Source organism: Falco punctatus (genome assembly GCF_963210335.1).
Source record: "Falco punctatus genome assembly, chromosome: 2".
NCBI lineage: Eukaryota > Metazoa > Chordata > Aves > Falconiformes > Falconidae > Falco > Falco punctatus.
Genome location: NC_137581.1, coordinates 73,119,427 through 73,135,090, shown reverse-complemented (window position 1 = coordinate 73,135,090; position 15,664 = coordinate 73,119,427). Strand labels below are relative to the sequence as shown.

Below are 15,664 nucleotides of genomic sequence, written 5' to 3'. Positions count from 1 at the left end.
TCCCTCTCAGCAGGAAAGGTGGAAGGGTCCAGTCACATACAGTTCAGTGATGAAAGGCTCCCTCCTGAAGGCTCTCAGTCTGAGAAGTATTTGTCAAACTCACTTTTTATTATTTTTTGAAGTACTGAACAAACTATTGCATGAGAAGTAACTGGCCTTTTGCTCCAGAGACCTTATACATCTTGCAGTATTCAGTCTTACTTGAGATCCACGTGAGTCTCAGAGATGCTGGCATGTCTGACTACTCTCCAAATCATAGTCAGTTTTAGGCAAGAGATAGGTACTTAGCTGTTACGACTGAGGAAGCTTGGAGCAGCGCTGTAGGTATATGTGGGAGCAGTGAAGTTGTGAAGGTGTAACTGCTGGGTATCCTGAAGCATGATAGCTGCTGCTCAGGGCAGGCTGGCCTACTACTTAAAATTGGATAGGTGACGTGCCATGCATGGATGCAAGGATGCAGATGAGTTGAGCCATCCTTGGAGCCAGACAAATGTAAATATGCTCCAGTTCAGAAGCTGTGTAACTGTGCTGTCTTGAGCTTAGCTTAGAGACACCCAGCCCTTTAGCAGAGCTTATTAGCCTGGACGCTGTTCAGCTAATTGGAGAGTGGACAGAGCAATGAGACTGCATTCATCTATTAGGAATGCCGCGAGTTGCCCTATGTTTTGCTTTCCACTTCCGGATTTCAGCCTAAAGCAGTCGCTTAAAATTAATTATTTTGGAAGGTGTAGTTGGTTTCAGAAACAGTTTACAAAAAAATTGGTGCCTTAATGTTTCTTTCTTAACACTTGTAAAATTAATTTTTGAAAGATAAATAAGAGAGTAACCCTCAGATAAGTAATCAATAAATTGACTTGATGTATACTTTAATTCTAGGCTTGTGAATGCCCACTTTACTGGAAAGGTCCTTTGTTTTATTGTGCTGGAGGTGAGCGAACAGGATACGTGTCAGTTCATAAATTTGTTGCAATGTGGCGGAAGTAAGTAGATTACTTTTTTAGAAGTACTGCATTTTTTTAATTGAAATGTGATATTTTAACCTCTGAATGAGATCCAGTCTGTAAAGGGGAATAAAACACTTTCCCATAATCAACCATTGATGGCAAACTTGTACCTGGGAAAATGTAACTAAATCATCACTTTTAACATAAACAAACAAACAAATCTTTTTTTACAGGGTTTATAGATTTTAAAATGTTTGGTAAATGACTGGCTGTTAATGGGAAAAGTGAAAACCATGGCCCTAACTTGCAGATGCCAGTTCTGGACAAAATGCTTTTTATTCTTTTAGTTTTCCTTCCCGTTCTAACTTTAAAATGTCCTTCTGTGTAATCAATTACATGGTGTACCCACATCCTTTAACATAAATGTGTGAGACATATAGTTCTGATAAGTTCACTTGGAGTGTGCTTTGACATTTGTAATTAGCTTTGGAATTAAATGTTGTGGTTGCAGTTTCATAAACCTTGCTCTAGCATGCCTGTACAAGGTAGCACAAGCGGTTTTCTGGGTAGAGTATTAAATGGAAATATTTACATTTCAGAATACTTCAGACCTGCTATGATGATGCTGCAAAGTTTGTTCATCTTCTAATGAACCCTGGATGCAACTACTTGGTGCAAGACGACTTCATTCCTTTTTTACAGGTAAATGGCAACTGAAACTAGTTCTGGAAACACAACAAAATGATGAGCTGGCAAAGCCCTGAATTTTTTGAGCTAAACGTACCTTTTCATGGTCTTCATTAGAGTTTATTGATAACATTTAGTGTAATTTGCTTTGTATAGTCCACTGAGATGCTAGTGAGTGACTTCTTTTACAGTTAATCATTTTGTATAAGGTGAGGTCTTTAAAAGCTACAGTAAGGTGCATGGATTTAAAATTGCTTGCAGGAATAGCACTTTATCAGAGAATCCTTACTGTTTAGAAAGGCAGTTGAAGTTAAGGAGGGCATTTGGAGAGCAAAGGAAAAGTAGCGTATGAATTCAAGACCTAATACATCTTCTCTCAAACTGCAGCAGATACCACCTTTACTAATGAATGAATAAAACCCAAATTGACTTTTACTGAATCAGTCAGCCACAGAATTACAAGCTACAGGACTCAGCAACATTCAAAAATCTTTAGCCCATCTAAAAACAGGAAAGCTTTTGTTTATCTGGTTCTTTAAAAGATAATTTTATTTTTTAAAAGTTAGCAGTGTTATTAGCATGAAGCATGTTGTAAATGAAGTTAACATTAATGATTGTGGTAGTGAATTTGCACTGTTTTGGTTAAGGAAGCAGATGTGCTGTTCTGTGGTAATATTTTTATATAGTCACTAATGAATGCTGTTTGGGATGTTGTTACTGCTTTTGTTTTGGTAGGATGTGGTGAATAGTCATCCCGGCCTATCGTTTTTAAAAGAAGCATCTGAATTTCATTCTCGGTACATTACCACAGTAAGTGATTTTTATTTGGAAAAGCTATTTTTTGTTAGCTAAGTAGGAAAATCAGAATTGTTAAGGTTAGTCAATATATGTAAGTATCTTTGCCCCTTGAGAAAAGTTGAGTATGCTGTCAGTCTTCATTTCTATGTAACTAGAAATCTTGTGAAGAATGACTCAGTTTCCTAAGCATCATAGTTTTTCTTACCATTTATAAGAAATTGTTGAACTTCATACTAGTATGAAGAGAAACACTGCATTGTAATAGTGTAGAATAAGTTAATGAACATTAAATGAAGAGCAGACTGTTATCTTAAGCACTTGATTGTGGCTATAGACTGCACTTGTTAGAATCCTGACCTTACTCTGGGATTAATTAAATGGAATTTTGAATGGAAGTTCTATATTAATGTGATTATGTTCAGTATTAAGTAAAATAATGATAATATTGAAGCTGCTTGCCACATTCCTCTCTGGGGATTTTTCTTTCTAAGCAGGTTTTATACATAAAAAGTTCCATTTCTCTCTTCCTACAGTTATGCGACTGAAGTATTCTTTCTGTACCCAAGGGAAAAAATCAGTGACATTAAATTTTCTGAACTATAGGCTAGACAGCCGATTCCACTGAAGTCTCAGAAGATGAGAATTCTTCAAAATGACATTCAGTTCACTTCTTTGTGCATGTGAAAAATAGCTTAATGAATATTCTCCAACAAAAACATGCAGAGCTGATCAGCTTATAGTTTGACCCAGACCAAAACTATGGAAGCTTTTTTGAAAGCGTTTGGTTTTGGTTCCTCATATCCTTCTTATAGAGACTCGCCAGCCTATCAAGTATGCCCTGCTGCATTAGGGTTTGCTTCTTGTTATAATGATTGTGTGAGCTCCCAGAACTTTCTTGTCAGATGTTACTGAAAGCAGTGTTCTGCCCATGAGTAGTTTTCTTTCTTAATGGATTCTGGGTGGTAGCCAAGACTGCTCTGCTCTAAAATTGTGAAAGCTTGCTGCTTGTCCTGAAGGACCGTAGGAGGTAAAAGGTCCTGCCATTTCCAGTTACTTTTCTTTGGAGGAACAGCTCATTCAAGTAGGCCTGAATCTAACAATATTGAATAAATCAGCGCTGGCAGTACTTTACGAACAAAATTTAGTGTAGTCTTCAATAGAAATCAGTGTTTAATCAAAAATCTTAGAATTAAACTAGCAATGCTATGAATATAGCAACAATATTTAGAATACTGTTCTGCAGAACAAGAAATGGCAAGAGAACTCTTCCCTTTCTTGTTATATTTTAGGATGGAATAACAGTTGCTCAATACAGTCTTCTAAAATTCTGTCCTGTAAGTTATTATTAATAATTATAGATTATTTTCTCTAAGGTGAAATAAGGCATTTCATGCCTGTATTCACTTTGCTTTACCTTGCCTACGTGAAGTTTTATCTAAAGGACTTTGTAAGCACTGCGGCTGAAATTTAACGTCTGTTCGTGCTAACTTCCAGTTACAGATTAAATGATCCATTCTTCTCCTGCGTGTATTTGTATACATATATGCGTGTATATATATGTGTATGCGTATATGCATTGCATACATCTCTTCAGCGGAGCAAGTGTCTTGTAAGTGTTGTTCAACCATGGAAGCAAAGAGTTCTGTCTGCTAAGGTATAGTGTAGGCTGGTTGGTCAGTCTAGTGGTGAAGTTGGGGACACCCATCCAAGATAAAGGTGTAATATGTTAAAAATGTTTGCCCTGACAAATCAGATACTATATTTAATCTGCAAGTACATTATGTATTCATCTGAACTGCGAATTCTTGAAATTGTAATCCCTGCATTGCACCATTTCCTCTCCCTTCTGACAAACCACTGTTCAACACAGTAAAGAAGGCAGTTCTCTGACAGTTTGCTTATACTCTGCTTTGATTCACTTTAGAAAACTTTAAGTCTGTTCCCAGTTGTCTTTAGCAAATATCCAATTTTGTTTTTATTTTTAGACCAGTTAAATGTGTAACAGATGAGATAATGACATGCAGATGGATTAAGTTGCAAAGCTAAGGCAAACCTTTTTAGAAAAAATTGCTTTGTAGTATAAGCCAAAAATGGGCCTTCCTTAAACTCACAATTAGAATTAAGTTAATTAAATTTCAGAAGCAGGCTAGTCTATTCTCCTTTCTGGATTTATTGAACCAGCTGTTCTTGTTAAAAGTAAGAGCTGTAGAGCTTGCTGCATGCTACAGTTTAAGCTTTATTTTTAAATGTTATGAATATATTACTCTTCTATTTGTAATTTAGAAATTATTGGTTTGTTTAAACTGTTGATTTACTGCAACTAAAGTCTGAAGTGATAAAAAATTAAAGTCTTTAGTTGGGAAGAGGTTTTATTTGGGGGAAGAGGGTTCCTAAAGAGATGGGGGTTTTTAGCTAGTAACTACTGTGTTGCAAATTAAACGCTACACATGCAGTATTTAGTCTTGCTAATTAGCAGGTATAATCAATCTCCAATTAAGCACTTACAGTTCATAATATGTTACGGGTTTTTGTCTGGTTTTGTTAGTGGTTAATGACTGACTTGAAATGTGTATCTGGTTGACTTAAACTAATTGAGGTGAATACTGAATTCAGTTAAGAAACAGAAAAAAACATATTTTAACATCTTACGTTTGTAAACTAATACTAAGAAAATTATGCAGAATGCATGAGTTTAGCAAAATAACGTATGTATAAAATTGATTTAAACAAAGTGTTGGATAATTAACTGAATTGATTTGTTTCTGGTTTCGATAACCTGTCATGGCACAAGAACTACTCATCATTCTTGCATAGATATTTTTGTTCTTCAGTTATAAAACACTTATGTACTACTTTTAATACTGTTAACAAGTTTCTTTCAAGTAACTTTAAATAGAGTAAAATTAAATGGGGAAAAACATATTCTTTCTGCACCCGCAGGAAGTATTTCTGTCAAGTGTTGATTTGTTGTATTTGTGGACTTCAGAAGTAGTAACATCCCCCTATACTCTGATCCTTAAACAGTCCTAATTCTGTTTCTGTAACTTTATTTATGAAGTAAAATATTATTGTAGTAAATGTAGGTCTTTAAATCTGGAGCAATGTGATATATTAATAGGTTTATCAGATAGTATCTTGTAGATCTGGAGGACTGGGAGGTGGTGAAATTGCCAATAGACATATTCTAGATTGCATACAAGTAGTTAGCAGCTTTACTGTGAGAGTTACGGGTACTGCAGCATTGAAATAAGACTTGCCATGATGAGTTTAGATACAGATTTAGAAATGGTTTGGTAATACAACATACAAGAGAAGCATCAACCTGCTAAGTAGAAAGAATAGAAACAGGGGAAAGATGGAGTCCTGTAATGCAGCTGAGCTGTAAGACTTATCTCTGACAAACGTTTGGGAGGGTATTTAGTTGGCATACCTAACATGACCTTTCCATTTTCTGTTTCTTGCAGGTTATACAGAGAATATTTTATACAGTAAATAGGTCTTGGTCTGGGAAAATAACTTGTAACGAGCTCAGGAAAAGCAACTTTTTGCAGGTACATAATATCTAAAATTTTGCAAGACAGGTGTTTCTACAAGTTTAAAAACTGCATTAACTAAATGCTTAAGGGACTAACATAAGCAGCATGTCTTCCTTTTCCAAAAACTAGTGAAGGCTCGATTGCCTTAATTCTTATACACAAGAATACGTTCAAACGTGGTCTTTTAACTAGAGCTGTGTATATATGCATATTTGTTTAGCAGAAGTCTGACTGATCTCATTCTTCTGCGGATGCATTAATTTTCTACCTTGTGTTCAGTCCTTGCTGTCATGCTGCATGGTCTGCACTGTCTCTAGAGATAAAAATTGTTCCACTGAACTAGCATTAGATATTAACTTGGTTATGAGAACTCAGATGATTCAACAAATGTCTTACAAATTTTTTAATGTGTTCTATTTATCCTTCTGATAATAGAATGTGGCATTATTGGAAGAGGAAGCTGATATTAACCAGCTGACAGAGTACTTCTCATATGAACATTTTTATGTTATCTATTGCAAATTTTGGGAGCTGGATACAGACCATGACCTCTATATTGATCGGAAGGATTTAGCTCGACATAATGATCATGGTATGACTAATGAAGCGCCTTTGTTTATATGTATAAAATTACCTGTAGACTTTCACCTGAGGAAGTGGTTAACTGCCAAGTCCTGTGTTCATGAGTCTGTTGGTATAGCTGATCCTGCTGACTCAGTGAAATAAAGCAGAACATGTAATCTGCAGTGCTGCTTTGTGTCTATCAATACCAAATTTGAGGAAAATTCTGATTTTGAGTTCTGATCTTGGCAAAGAAGTAGAGGAAAAAAATAATTTAAGTCTTGGTATATTATAAATGGCTGCATTTGGTGATTTGGGCTTGTTATCTTGGAAACTATCTTACTGATACTATTCAAGTAGCATGGCTCTTATAGCAAGGTATGAAAAGAGCAGAAAAAGAGAAACTCATGTGCGGGTAGTTCGCTTATTTTGAAGTTTTGCTAACTCAGCTGGCAGTACATTTTGGTTTAATACTACTTAGTAGCTTTACATTTTCTGCATTCACAGTATACAATGACTGATTCTGTAGTCTTGTGCACTTGTACCTATTTCAAATATTCTTGTAGCTTGTATGTTGGAGTTTTTTAGATGCTTTGTGTCCCTTGTCATCTTAAAAGTATTCCCTTCAGGACTGGAAAGCTTACTTAAGCACAAAGTGATTATGGAATATTATCGCACATTACGAAGAATAAACACAATTCTAATTGATTGCTTCCGAAAACATGCCTGCTGAAGTCTGACTACACTTTAGGACACTGAGGAAGGAAAGTTTCTTTCATTTAAGTGGTTGCTCTACTGGGTTAGTACACCATAGAATGGAAGCAGAACTGATATGATGCCACTTGCAATTTAGTTTTGCATCCTTTAAAACATGGAATATTCATTAAAGCTCAACAGCTGCTGCTTAATGATAACTAGGCTAAATAAGGGCATAAAAAGGATTTCGTAATCCAGCTTTAGTTTAAAACATCTTATTTTTGCATGTCAAAATTGCATAACCTTGTTTCATCAATCCTGTCTTTTCGTACTGTCACTGGTCTAAAATTAGGCTAGATCAAACACTTAAATGGAGTAAGAAAATACTAAAGTAGCTGTTGTTGAGAAGGTTGAACAACTTAATTGTAGATGAGAAGCAGCAGCAGCACATATGTCTGAAACAAATGGACTACCCTATGCTTCTCGGGATAAATACTAAGTGTAGGGACTAGTGTCCTTAGTAGAATAATACAGTGATAGCATCACCATAAGTACATAAAAAAGATTAATTATTTCAATGGTTAACCACCTGCTTTAATTATCGGTATTTCTGCAATGCTGAAAAAATATTTCGGAGGTAGAATAGTGAGAAGTAATTCTCCTTCTGTGAGAATAGTATCATGTGCTGCTTTAAGTACCACCTACAAATTCTTCAGGATAAATTGAATATTCTTTACAGCAGTAGTGCTCAGTTAAGACATTTCTGCAATCCCTGAAATGCTTTCAAAATAGAAGCACGGATCAGAACCATGTCAGAAATAGACCCGTGTCAGAATCAGTTAGGTATGCTTATTGTGCATTAACATGCCAATTCTACTTTGGCTCTATGCCAAGGTTGTATGAAATGTAATGGCACTGGAAAACATGACTTACTTGTCAAAGAACTGGTAAATGCTGTCTTATTGATCGGCCAGTTTATTACTTTTATTACATTACTACTTTTGTATTAAGTCTCAATTCAAAGCTGGTTGATTTCTGGCTTTGCTTTGGAGACTTCATGTTAACTGATCCTCTCTAAGAGTACTCAAAGGGATTGAGGAGCACTACACTTGATCTTTCTCACAGACGTGTATATGTAAGAGGGTTCCAGTAAACTCTTCAACTAGACAGTGCAAAGCAAAAATAACTTACGTATATAAGTGACACTATTTTAAACCTTTTTTTCACAGCAATTTCAAATAGAATGATAGAGCGGATCTTCTCAGGAGCAGTAACAAGGTACTTATTCTGTATGCTGATCTAAATCCAAATTGGTATTTGCTTGTTAAATTGTGTGATATTCCCAGAAAAAAATCCCTTCCCCTTGAAATGGAGCCATGAATGTCAAAATTTAGTGTTGTAGTTTACTCTGGTAGTACTAGAGTGCTCTTGGAACCTTTGGCTCAGTCAAGTTCTTTACTTTACCCATATGAACAGCTGCCATTGGATATTGTATACTTTAGCAGGGATGGGAGTGAGGAAGGGAAGAAATGTTGGCATTGTTGTCTTTCCATCCCTCAAACCTATAAAATTTTCAAAGGGAATTGGGCTTTTCAGTACTACTTGTAAAATCCATGCTTATTGGAGCAACAAATTTACAAAAATGCCTCCAGTTGAGTTAATTCACATTTTTTTACAGTCATTCTTCATTTTTCTCACTTGGATTGACTTCCTCTTGGGTACTTACAGCATTTTACTCATTTTTGAAACTTTTTGCTAGCACGATATCTGCAGCTAGAGATCAGCTGATAAACAGAAATAACAAAAGCTGAAATGAGTGAAATGAGACTTGGCAGACATGTCTAGAGATACTCCTTTTGCAAGTTTTTTGGGCAAGACAAAACAAACCATATTTTTCTAGAAATCTTGAGGATAAAACAGCAAAAATGGATTTTAGGAAAGAAATGTAGTATGTCTAGGAACTGCCTACCTGACTCATTAGACAGGTTAACCATGTGTCTTCAGAACATATTTGGATGCTGTGGTATGGGAGTAGAAAGGGGCAATTATGTTCTTGCCACTTACTTCCTGAATGTTTTTATTTCATTTTAATCTTCGTATTTTCATTTCAACACTTTTAGCTGTGGAGTTCTGTACAGCTTTGAGTTCTCATCACTTCTATCTGAATTGGAAGTGTTATGTCTAAAAGGCATGTGTATTTGTATATTTATTTATTTATTAATTAATTGAGATATCTCTTTTGTTAATGATGAAGCAGTGGTATTGCTGCCCAGGAAGGAAAGCGGTATGTCCTGGACAGCATGCTACCTTACTTTTTACCCACTGCAGTGGAAATGGAACAGAGCATGCAAGCTCCTTATCCTGAACGATCAAAGTATTCTGTGACAGGTCACCTTACAAACACTGCATCACTTGGAGTAAATAAACAGTTAACAGCACCAAGGAAAATAATTCTTAATTTTGGTTAGTAAAAGCTAGGTGGTTTAATATAAATCTTCTCTTTCCTCATTCACCTTCAAGAGGCAGAAAAGCACAAAAAGATGGGAAAATTAGCTATGCTGATTTTGTCTGGTTTTTAATATCTGAAGAGGACAAGAAGACACCAACTAGGTAAGAATGAATTTATGTTTTAACAAAAATAAAGACTGACTTTATTGGTTTTCCAGTCCTTACATGGGGATCACTGATGCTCAGCAGGAACTGTGATGGAAGGAGCTAGACTATAAAAACAGGAGTGGAAAACTAGCCTAGTTCATTGCATCATTCTTATTTATCTCCTGATGCTGATGCTGTAGAAGTCTATTTTAATGACTTTTAAGAGGCTAAATATATGTTATTGTTCTTACATACAGGGTCATAGATAAAAGGAATTGCAGTTTTTGCATGATGCCAGTGACTTTGTGAAACTATACAGCTAGCATTAGCTGTAGTGTATTCATAAGAAACCTATAGCATGACATATTGCTGTCTTGTTCAATATGAAAAAAAAGAACTTGTGACCTGATGCACAATCCATTTTGATGCACAACCCCACGCAGCACTACAGGCTGGGGGAAGGGTGACTGGAAAGCTGCCTGACGGAAGGGTACTAGGGGTCCTAGTCAGCAGCCAGCTGAACACGAGCCAGCAGTGTGCCCAGGTGGCCAAGAAGGCCAACAGCATCCTGGCTTGTGTCCCAAACAGCACGGCCAACAGGACAAGGGAAGCGATTGTCCCCCTGTACTGGGCACTGGTGAGGCCGCACCTGGAATGCCGTGTTCAGGGTTGGGCCCCTCACTGCAAGGGGACGTGGAGGTGCTGGAGTGTGTCCAGAGATGGGCAACGGGGCTGGTGGAGGGTCTGGAGCACAAGGCTTATGAGCAGTAGCTGAGGGAACTGGGGTTGTTTAGCCTGGAGAGGAGGAGGCTCAGGGGGGACCTTACTAGTAGCCCCCTACAGCTGCCTGAGCGGAGGCTGTGGGCAGGTGGGGGTCGGTCTCTTCTCCCAAATAGCTAGTGACAGGACAAGAGGAAACTGTCTCAGGGTACACCAGGGGCAGTTTAGATTGGATATTAGGAAAAACTTCTTCGCTGAAAGGGTGGTGAAGCATTGGAACAGGCTGCCCAGGGAGGTGGTAGAACCACCATCCCTGGAGGTATTTAAAAAAAGCCTAGATGGGGTACACAGTAGCATGGTTTAGTAGTGGACTCTGCAGTCCTGAGTTAACAGTTGGACTTTATGATCTCCAAGGTCTTTTCCAACCTAAACAATTCTATGATTCTAATTTGATTTTTCATTGGCTCCCTTGAGTTTCTGTGTAAAACCACATGTTCTAATCCTTTCCTCCTTCACCCACTCAATTAACAAGTGTGTTTTAAAATGAAGTAACGTGTGCCATGGCAAATGCAAGCAACTTACCACAATAGATGGTGTTAAAAGACTTTCTATGGCATTATGGAATGTAGTCTTCAGTCTAGTTTTGCATCTGTAAGTAGTGTAGCCTTAAAAACGGGCAACATCCATTCTTGAAATTCTATAACTTTGTGTAAGCAGTTCTTTGCTCTTAATTACTGAATTTCAGCATTGAATACTGGTTTCGCTGCATGGATCTTGATGGGGACGGTGCTTTGTCTATGTATGAATTGGAATATTTTTATGAAGAACAGTGCCAAAAATTAGATAACATGGCCATAGAACCTTTGCCATTTGAAGACTGTTTGTGCCAGATGCTGGATCTCGTGAAGCCACAATGTGAAGGTAAAATCCTTTTCCATCTGTAACTTCTGTTTTTCTGGATTAGGAGTTTAGTGCACCCTTAAGAGCATTCAATTACCTTTAAAAGAAATATGCCTTTAGGTTGACTTTTCTCTGAAGTCTGTTAGAGCTTAATAATCGGATGGTCTTCCAATGGCATGCATAATTTTCATAGTAAAAATTAATATGCTGCTTTAAAATTCCTTGTAAGCTTTTATTTTGGGCTTGTAGCCATTTTGTCACTATGTGGTTAAGGTGATGTTCTCAAGAAAAGCTGTTGACTGTTTTGTTCACTGGCCTCTTACCTGTTCCAGTACTTATTTAATTGAGATTTCTTCAGAGGCAACAGTTTTTAAACAATGTTTGTCTCTAGATCAGTAATGACTTTTTTAGTTTAGAAGCTTAAGCTGCCCTTAGGAAATTTATGCCAGTGGGTTTAAAAATAACTGAATCCTAAACTGGTTGTAGGTTTTTGGCTGTTTTCTACATTCATTTGAACCTTCATCAGCCTGAATTCTGCTCTCCTGCATTTGACATATACGATTTTTAGCTGATGAAAATTCAGTTTACATTTTACACTGGAAAAAAACTTAGGAAGCGAGCATCATGCTCACTTCACATTTGCCCTTCTGTGCTGCTCAATACTGAAAATATTTTTGCATGCCTTAGTAGACATTTTACTGAGTGGTAACTTGTATGTTCATGATCCCTGTGCTGTTCCTGGTATTTGTCTTAAGTTGATAAAACTGTTGTAACCATGATGGATTAGTCTCTTCAGGGATTTGTTGAACTTGACACAACTGAGGTCAGCTTGTATCTACACTTAATGTCTCAACACTTGACCACAGTTAGCACTAATAACCCTTGTTATGGCTACACTTTTTAGTACGAATTTCAGTGTGTAAGAGGACTTGGAATACCGTTGGTTGCTATTATTATGCAGACTCTGCATTGCAGTAAATTTAGAACTTGCCTATTTGCTCTTGAAGAGTTTGATAGCAGTAGCAACCTCTATCACATATACTAATGTTTGCTCTTTTTTGTGGTAGAAGATTGTTGACTATCTCTTTTTAATGCTTTTGCTTAGTGACTGTAGGATTGTGCTAGTGTTTCACACTTAAGACACTTACAGATGTAGCACTGAGTTTTTCCTACTTGAATGTCAAGTGTCACTATAGTTCCGTGTGTAAGACGGTGCTTCTGTTTACTGTCTGTACAATTACGGTTAGAGAATCAATTAGTAATAGTCTTATTGCCCACCTTCTTTCTAGTATTAAGAATATCTATGTTACAATAAAATCGATTTTATTTTAAAAAGGTAGTTGTCTCTTGTCTCTTACTGAGACATAATTGTTTGCATGCTGAGGGAATTGAAATAGCTGAAAACTAGAACTTAAAGCTTCATGCTGTTATTTAACCCAGGCTAAAATGTATTTTCTAGGTGACAACATGCAGATTAAAAAAATTGTAAATGAAAAATTAGTATTAAGTATATGTAAACTGGAAACTCAATCCGAGGTATCAGTGGAATGAAGTCCCAGGCCAACATTGTATGATTGGTGATTTCTCACCTTGGGTGGTGGGAAACATTTCAGGACAAGTGAAGCAAGCTGTGAGGAACATACTTAGGCTATGTGGTTGCCTACAATAGCCTCCTGAACTAGGAGGTTCCCCTCCAGTCTTGTACGTTAGCTTCTGAAAGGCAGACATTTTCAATAATGTTTCTGTTCTGCATTTCAGATGGAACAAGACTGATGTATCTGTTCTGTGTCATGAAGATGATAAAAGGAGGCAGGGGAACACACCAAGATGAGAGTTACTCAGGGCAACAAAAATGAAAGCCAGTTGTGAAGCGTTGTTTGTTTTTTATAAAAACTAAGTGATATTTAAAAGGTGGATTAAGAAAAAATTCTTCTGTTTTCCTAATGCAAAACTCAGCACCATAAAATGACATTTTCAGCTGGTAGACTTGAAACAAAGAAGGTGTTTTCATACAGTTACAGCTAAACTGTGATATAGTGTGCTACAGGATGCTCTGTGTACCAAAAAGCAAATCCTTTAATCTGTGGGCACCCGCGTTAATTATCTCAGTTTCATTCTGGTTTTTTGTTGGCCTTTGAGAGACAATGGTAGGCATCTGTGTGAGTGTTACATACCTATGCTCTCATTGCATTAAGTGGAAACCCGAGAGCAAATCACTGAACCAAATTTAGGTGCCAAACTTAAATTGGGAACTTCTATAACTAGGACTGAAATCATTTGCTTGGTTGTGAGGAGTTGCTGCCACTTGAGATGGCCCAGCACATCAGACATCTGTGTGGGTCTGACAGATACAACACAGGTGTCATGAGGGATTTGCGTCGTTCTGGAGCATCAGCTGTAAGCCAGGCAGAATACACTAAGGCCCTTCACATGGCAACAGACACAAGCATGGCAACCATTTCCAAATGGGATTCAGATTTTGCTTCCCTCTGATGTCCTTGAGTTATACCTCGTTAGAGGCTGGGAAAGTATGCTGAGGAAACGTTCTAAGTCTGTCTTCTATTGAACTCTTCCGTAACACCTGCAGTTAGCCCCTCTCTGATTGACAACAGCAGATTTGCCATGTTTCAGGTGAATCAATAAAGGGGAGTTTTAAGGATAGTCATCTGTCTTTCCCTGTATATCAGGTATTTTTCAATCTTTCTGCAGTAGCTTAATATGCAGCTTTGAAATAAGGTAATGTTTCTGAGCAACCTGACAAATACTTCTAACACTTAACAGATCTGTTGATTTGAGTCTTTAAAGTATCACTTTATAAAAAACAAATGAAACACCTCTAAATGTTTAGCTTTCCTCTCAAGCAGTAAATATTGATCAGGCTGGACAAGTGTGGCAAACTGATTTATACAAAAAATTCATCTTTATGAAGTATAGTCACACACTATCATCTCTGTCACAGATTTTCAAGTCAGGGAAGAGAAAGGGCCACTGCCAGAGGAGATACCTGCCTGCTACCCAAGCAGTTCCTGGGAAGGAATGGCTAGCTCACTGGAGAGACTTCAGTCTCTTGAGGAAGCTTAGACAATTCTCTTAATTGATATTTAATAGCTAAGCGAGGTAGACTGCATCTCACTCCAGCGTATTGAAGGGCAGTAGGATGACAGTTAAAGCAAGTAACAAATCTGAAAAATTCCAAAGTTTTGTCCACTTTGAAGGACGCATCTCTAGGTGTGTATTTCATCTATTCACTTTTTTCCCATTGCATTGAGCACTGGTGACAAATGTTCTTGAGCATAATGATGACTTAACTTTTGAATAAAATTCCTTCTCTTTGGACAAAGGATAATTCCAGCTCTAAATATCTCGTCTCATAATCTTCTTTACAGGAAAAATTACTCTGCATGATTTAAAACGATGTAAGTTGACAAATGTGTTTTTTGATACTTTTTTCAACATTGAAAAATACCTTGACCATGAACAGAAGGATCAGTTTTCTATGATGCGGGTGAGTATGAAGCTTTAAAAGTCTTTTTAGCAACGTGCTTACAATTAATGTGGTTTTATATAACTTGCAATGTGATTGTTTAGGATGGTGAAGGTGAAAGCCAAGAGATCTCTGACTGGGAAAAGTATGCTGCTGAAGAGTATGATATCTTGGTAGCAGAAGAGGCAGCAAGTGACCAGTGGAATGACGGGTAAGAATGTAGCGGGACGGTTGGTACAAATCCTCTCTACTAATGTAGAGCCTCACTGTCACTGCCATCCTTGATGCTATTTTTGTAGAACGTTGCTGTTTGTCATGTTTAGCCATGTGCTCCGTGAGGGGAAGAACCTTTCATTTATCTCAAATTAAATATTCCTTAACAGTTTGTAAAGGTTTGTACACATTGGTTTTGTAAAAGAAAAGGTCCTACTTCAAATTTTGGGAAGAATTAAGACTTGAAAAAGCTTCAGCTTTGAACAGAATACAACTATTTTTGTAGCTGCTTGTTAAATGAATTAAGAGCTTCATTAAGAGCTTTGGGAGGCAAATACCTCACTTCTGAATTCAATTGTATCAGCTTAGAAGTATTTTCTCACAGTTCTCTAGGAGTAAATAAGATAATTAATCTTGCTGTTTCAAAATCACACTTTTACTTTTCCCAGAACCTCTTGGAATCCCAAGTCCTGTATTTGCCATTCATTGTTTTCATTATTTAAAAAGACAAGGAAAACAAGTACAAATGT

At 37.1% G+C, this 15,664-nt stretch overlaps 1 protein-coding gene across 3 annotated transcripts in view; it reads left to right on the top strand.

The window, feature by feature from the left end:
* Nucleotides 1–15,664, top strand: part of PPP2R3B (protein phosphatase 2 regulatory subunit B''beta) — a 54,157-nt gene that overhangs the window by 31,292 nt on the left and 7,201 nt on the right. For all 3 annotated transcript variants that reach the window (XM_080375325.1, XM_080375327.1, XM_080375326.1), the window contains 10 exons: nucleotides 877–980; nucleotides 1,544–1,646; nucleotides 2,367–2,441; nucleotides 5,894–5,980; nucleotides 6,401–6,557; nucleotides 8,452–8,500; nucleotides 9,743–9,832; nucleotides 11,283–11,458; nucleotides 14,824–14,942; nucleotides 15,026–15,132. In XM_080375325.1, coding sequence (XP_080231451.1) covers nucleotides 877–980; nucleotides 1,544–1,646; nucleotides 2,367–2,441; nucleotides 5,894–5,980; nucleotides 6,401–6,557; nucleotides 8,452–8,500; nucleotides 9,743–9,832; nucleotides 11,283–11,458; nucleotides 14,824–14,942; nucleotides 15,026–15,132 — 1,067 coding nt within the window. The remainder of the gene's footprint in view (nucleotides 1–876; nucleotides 981–1,543; nucleotides 1,647–2,366; nucleotides 2,442–5,893; nucleotides 5,981–6,400; nucleotides 6,558–8,451; nucleotides 8,501–9,742; nucleotides 9,833–11,282; nucleotides 11,459–14,823; nucleotides 14,943–15,025; nucleotides 15,133–15,664) is intronic.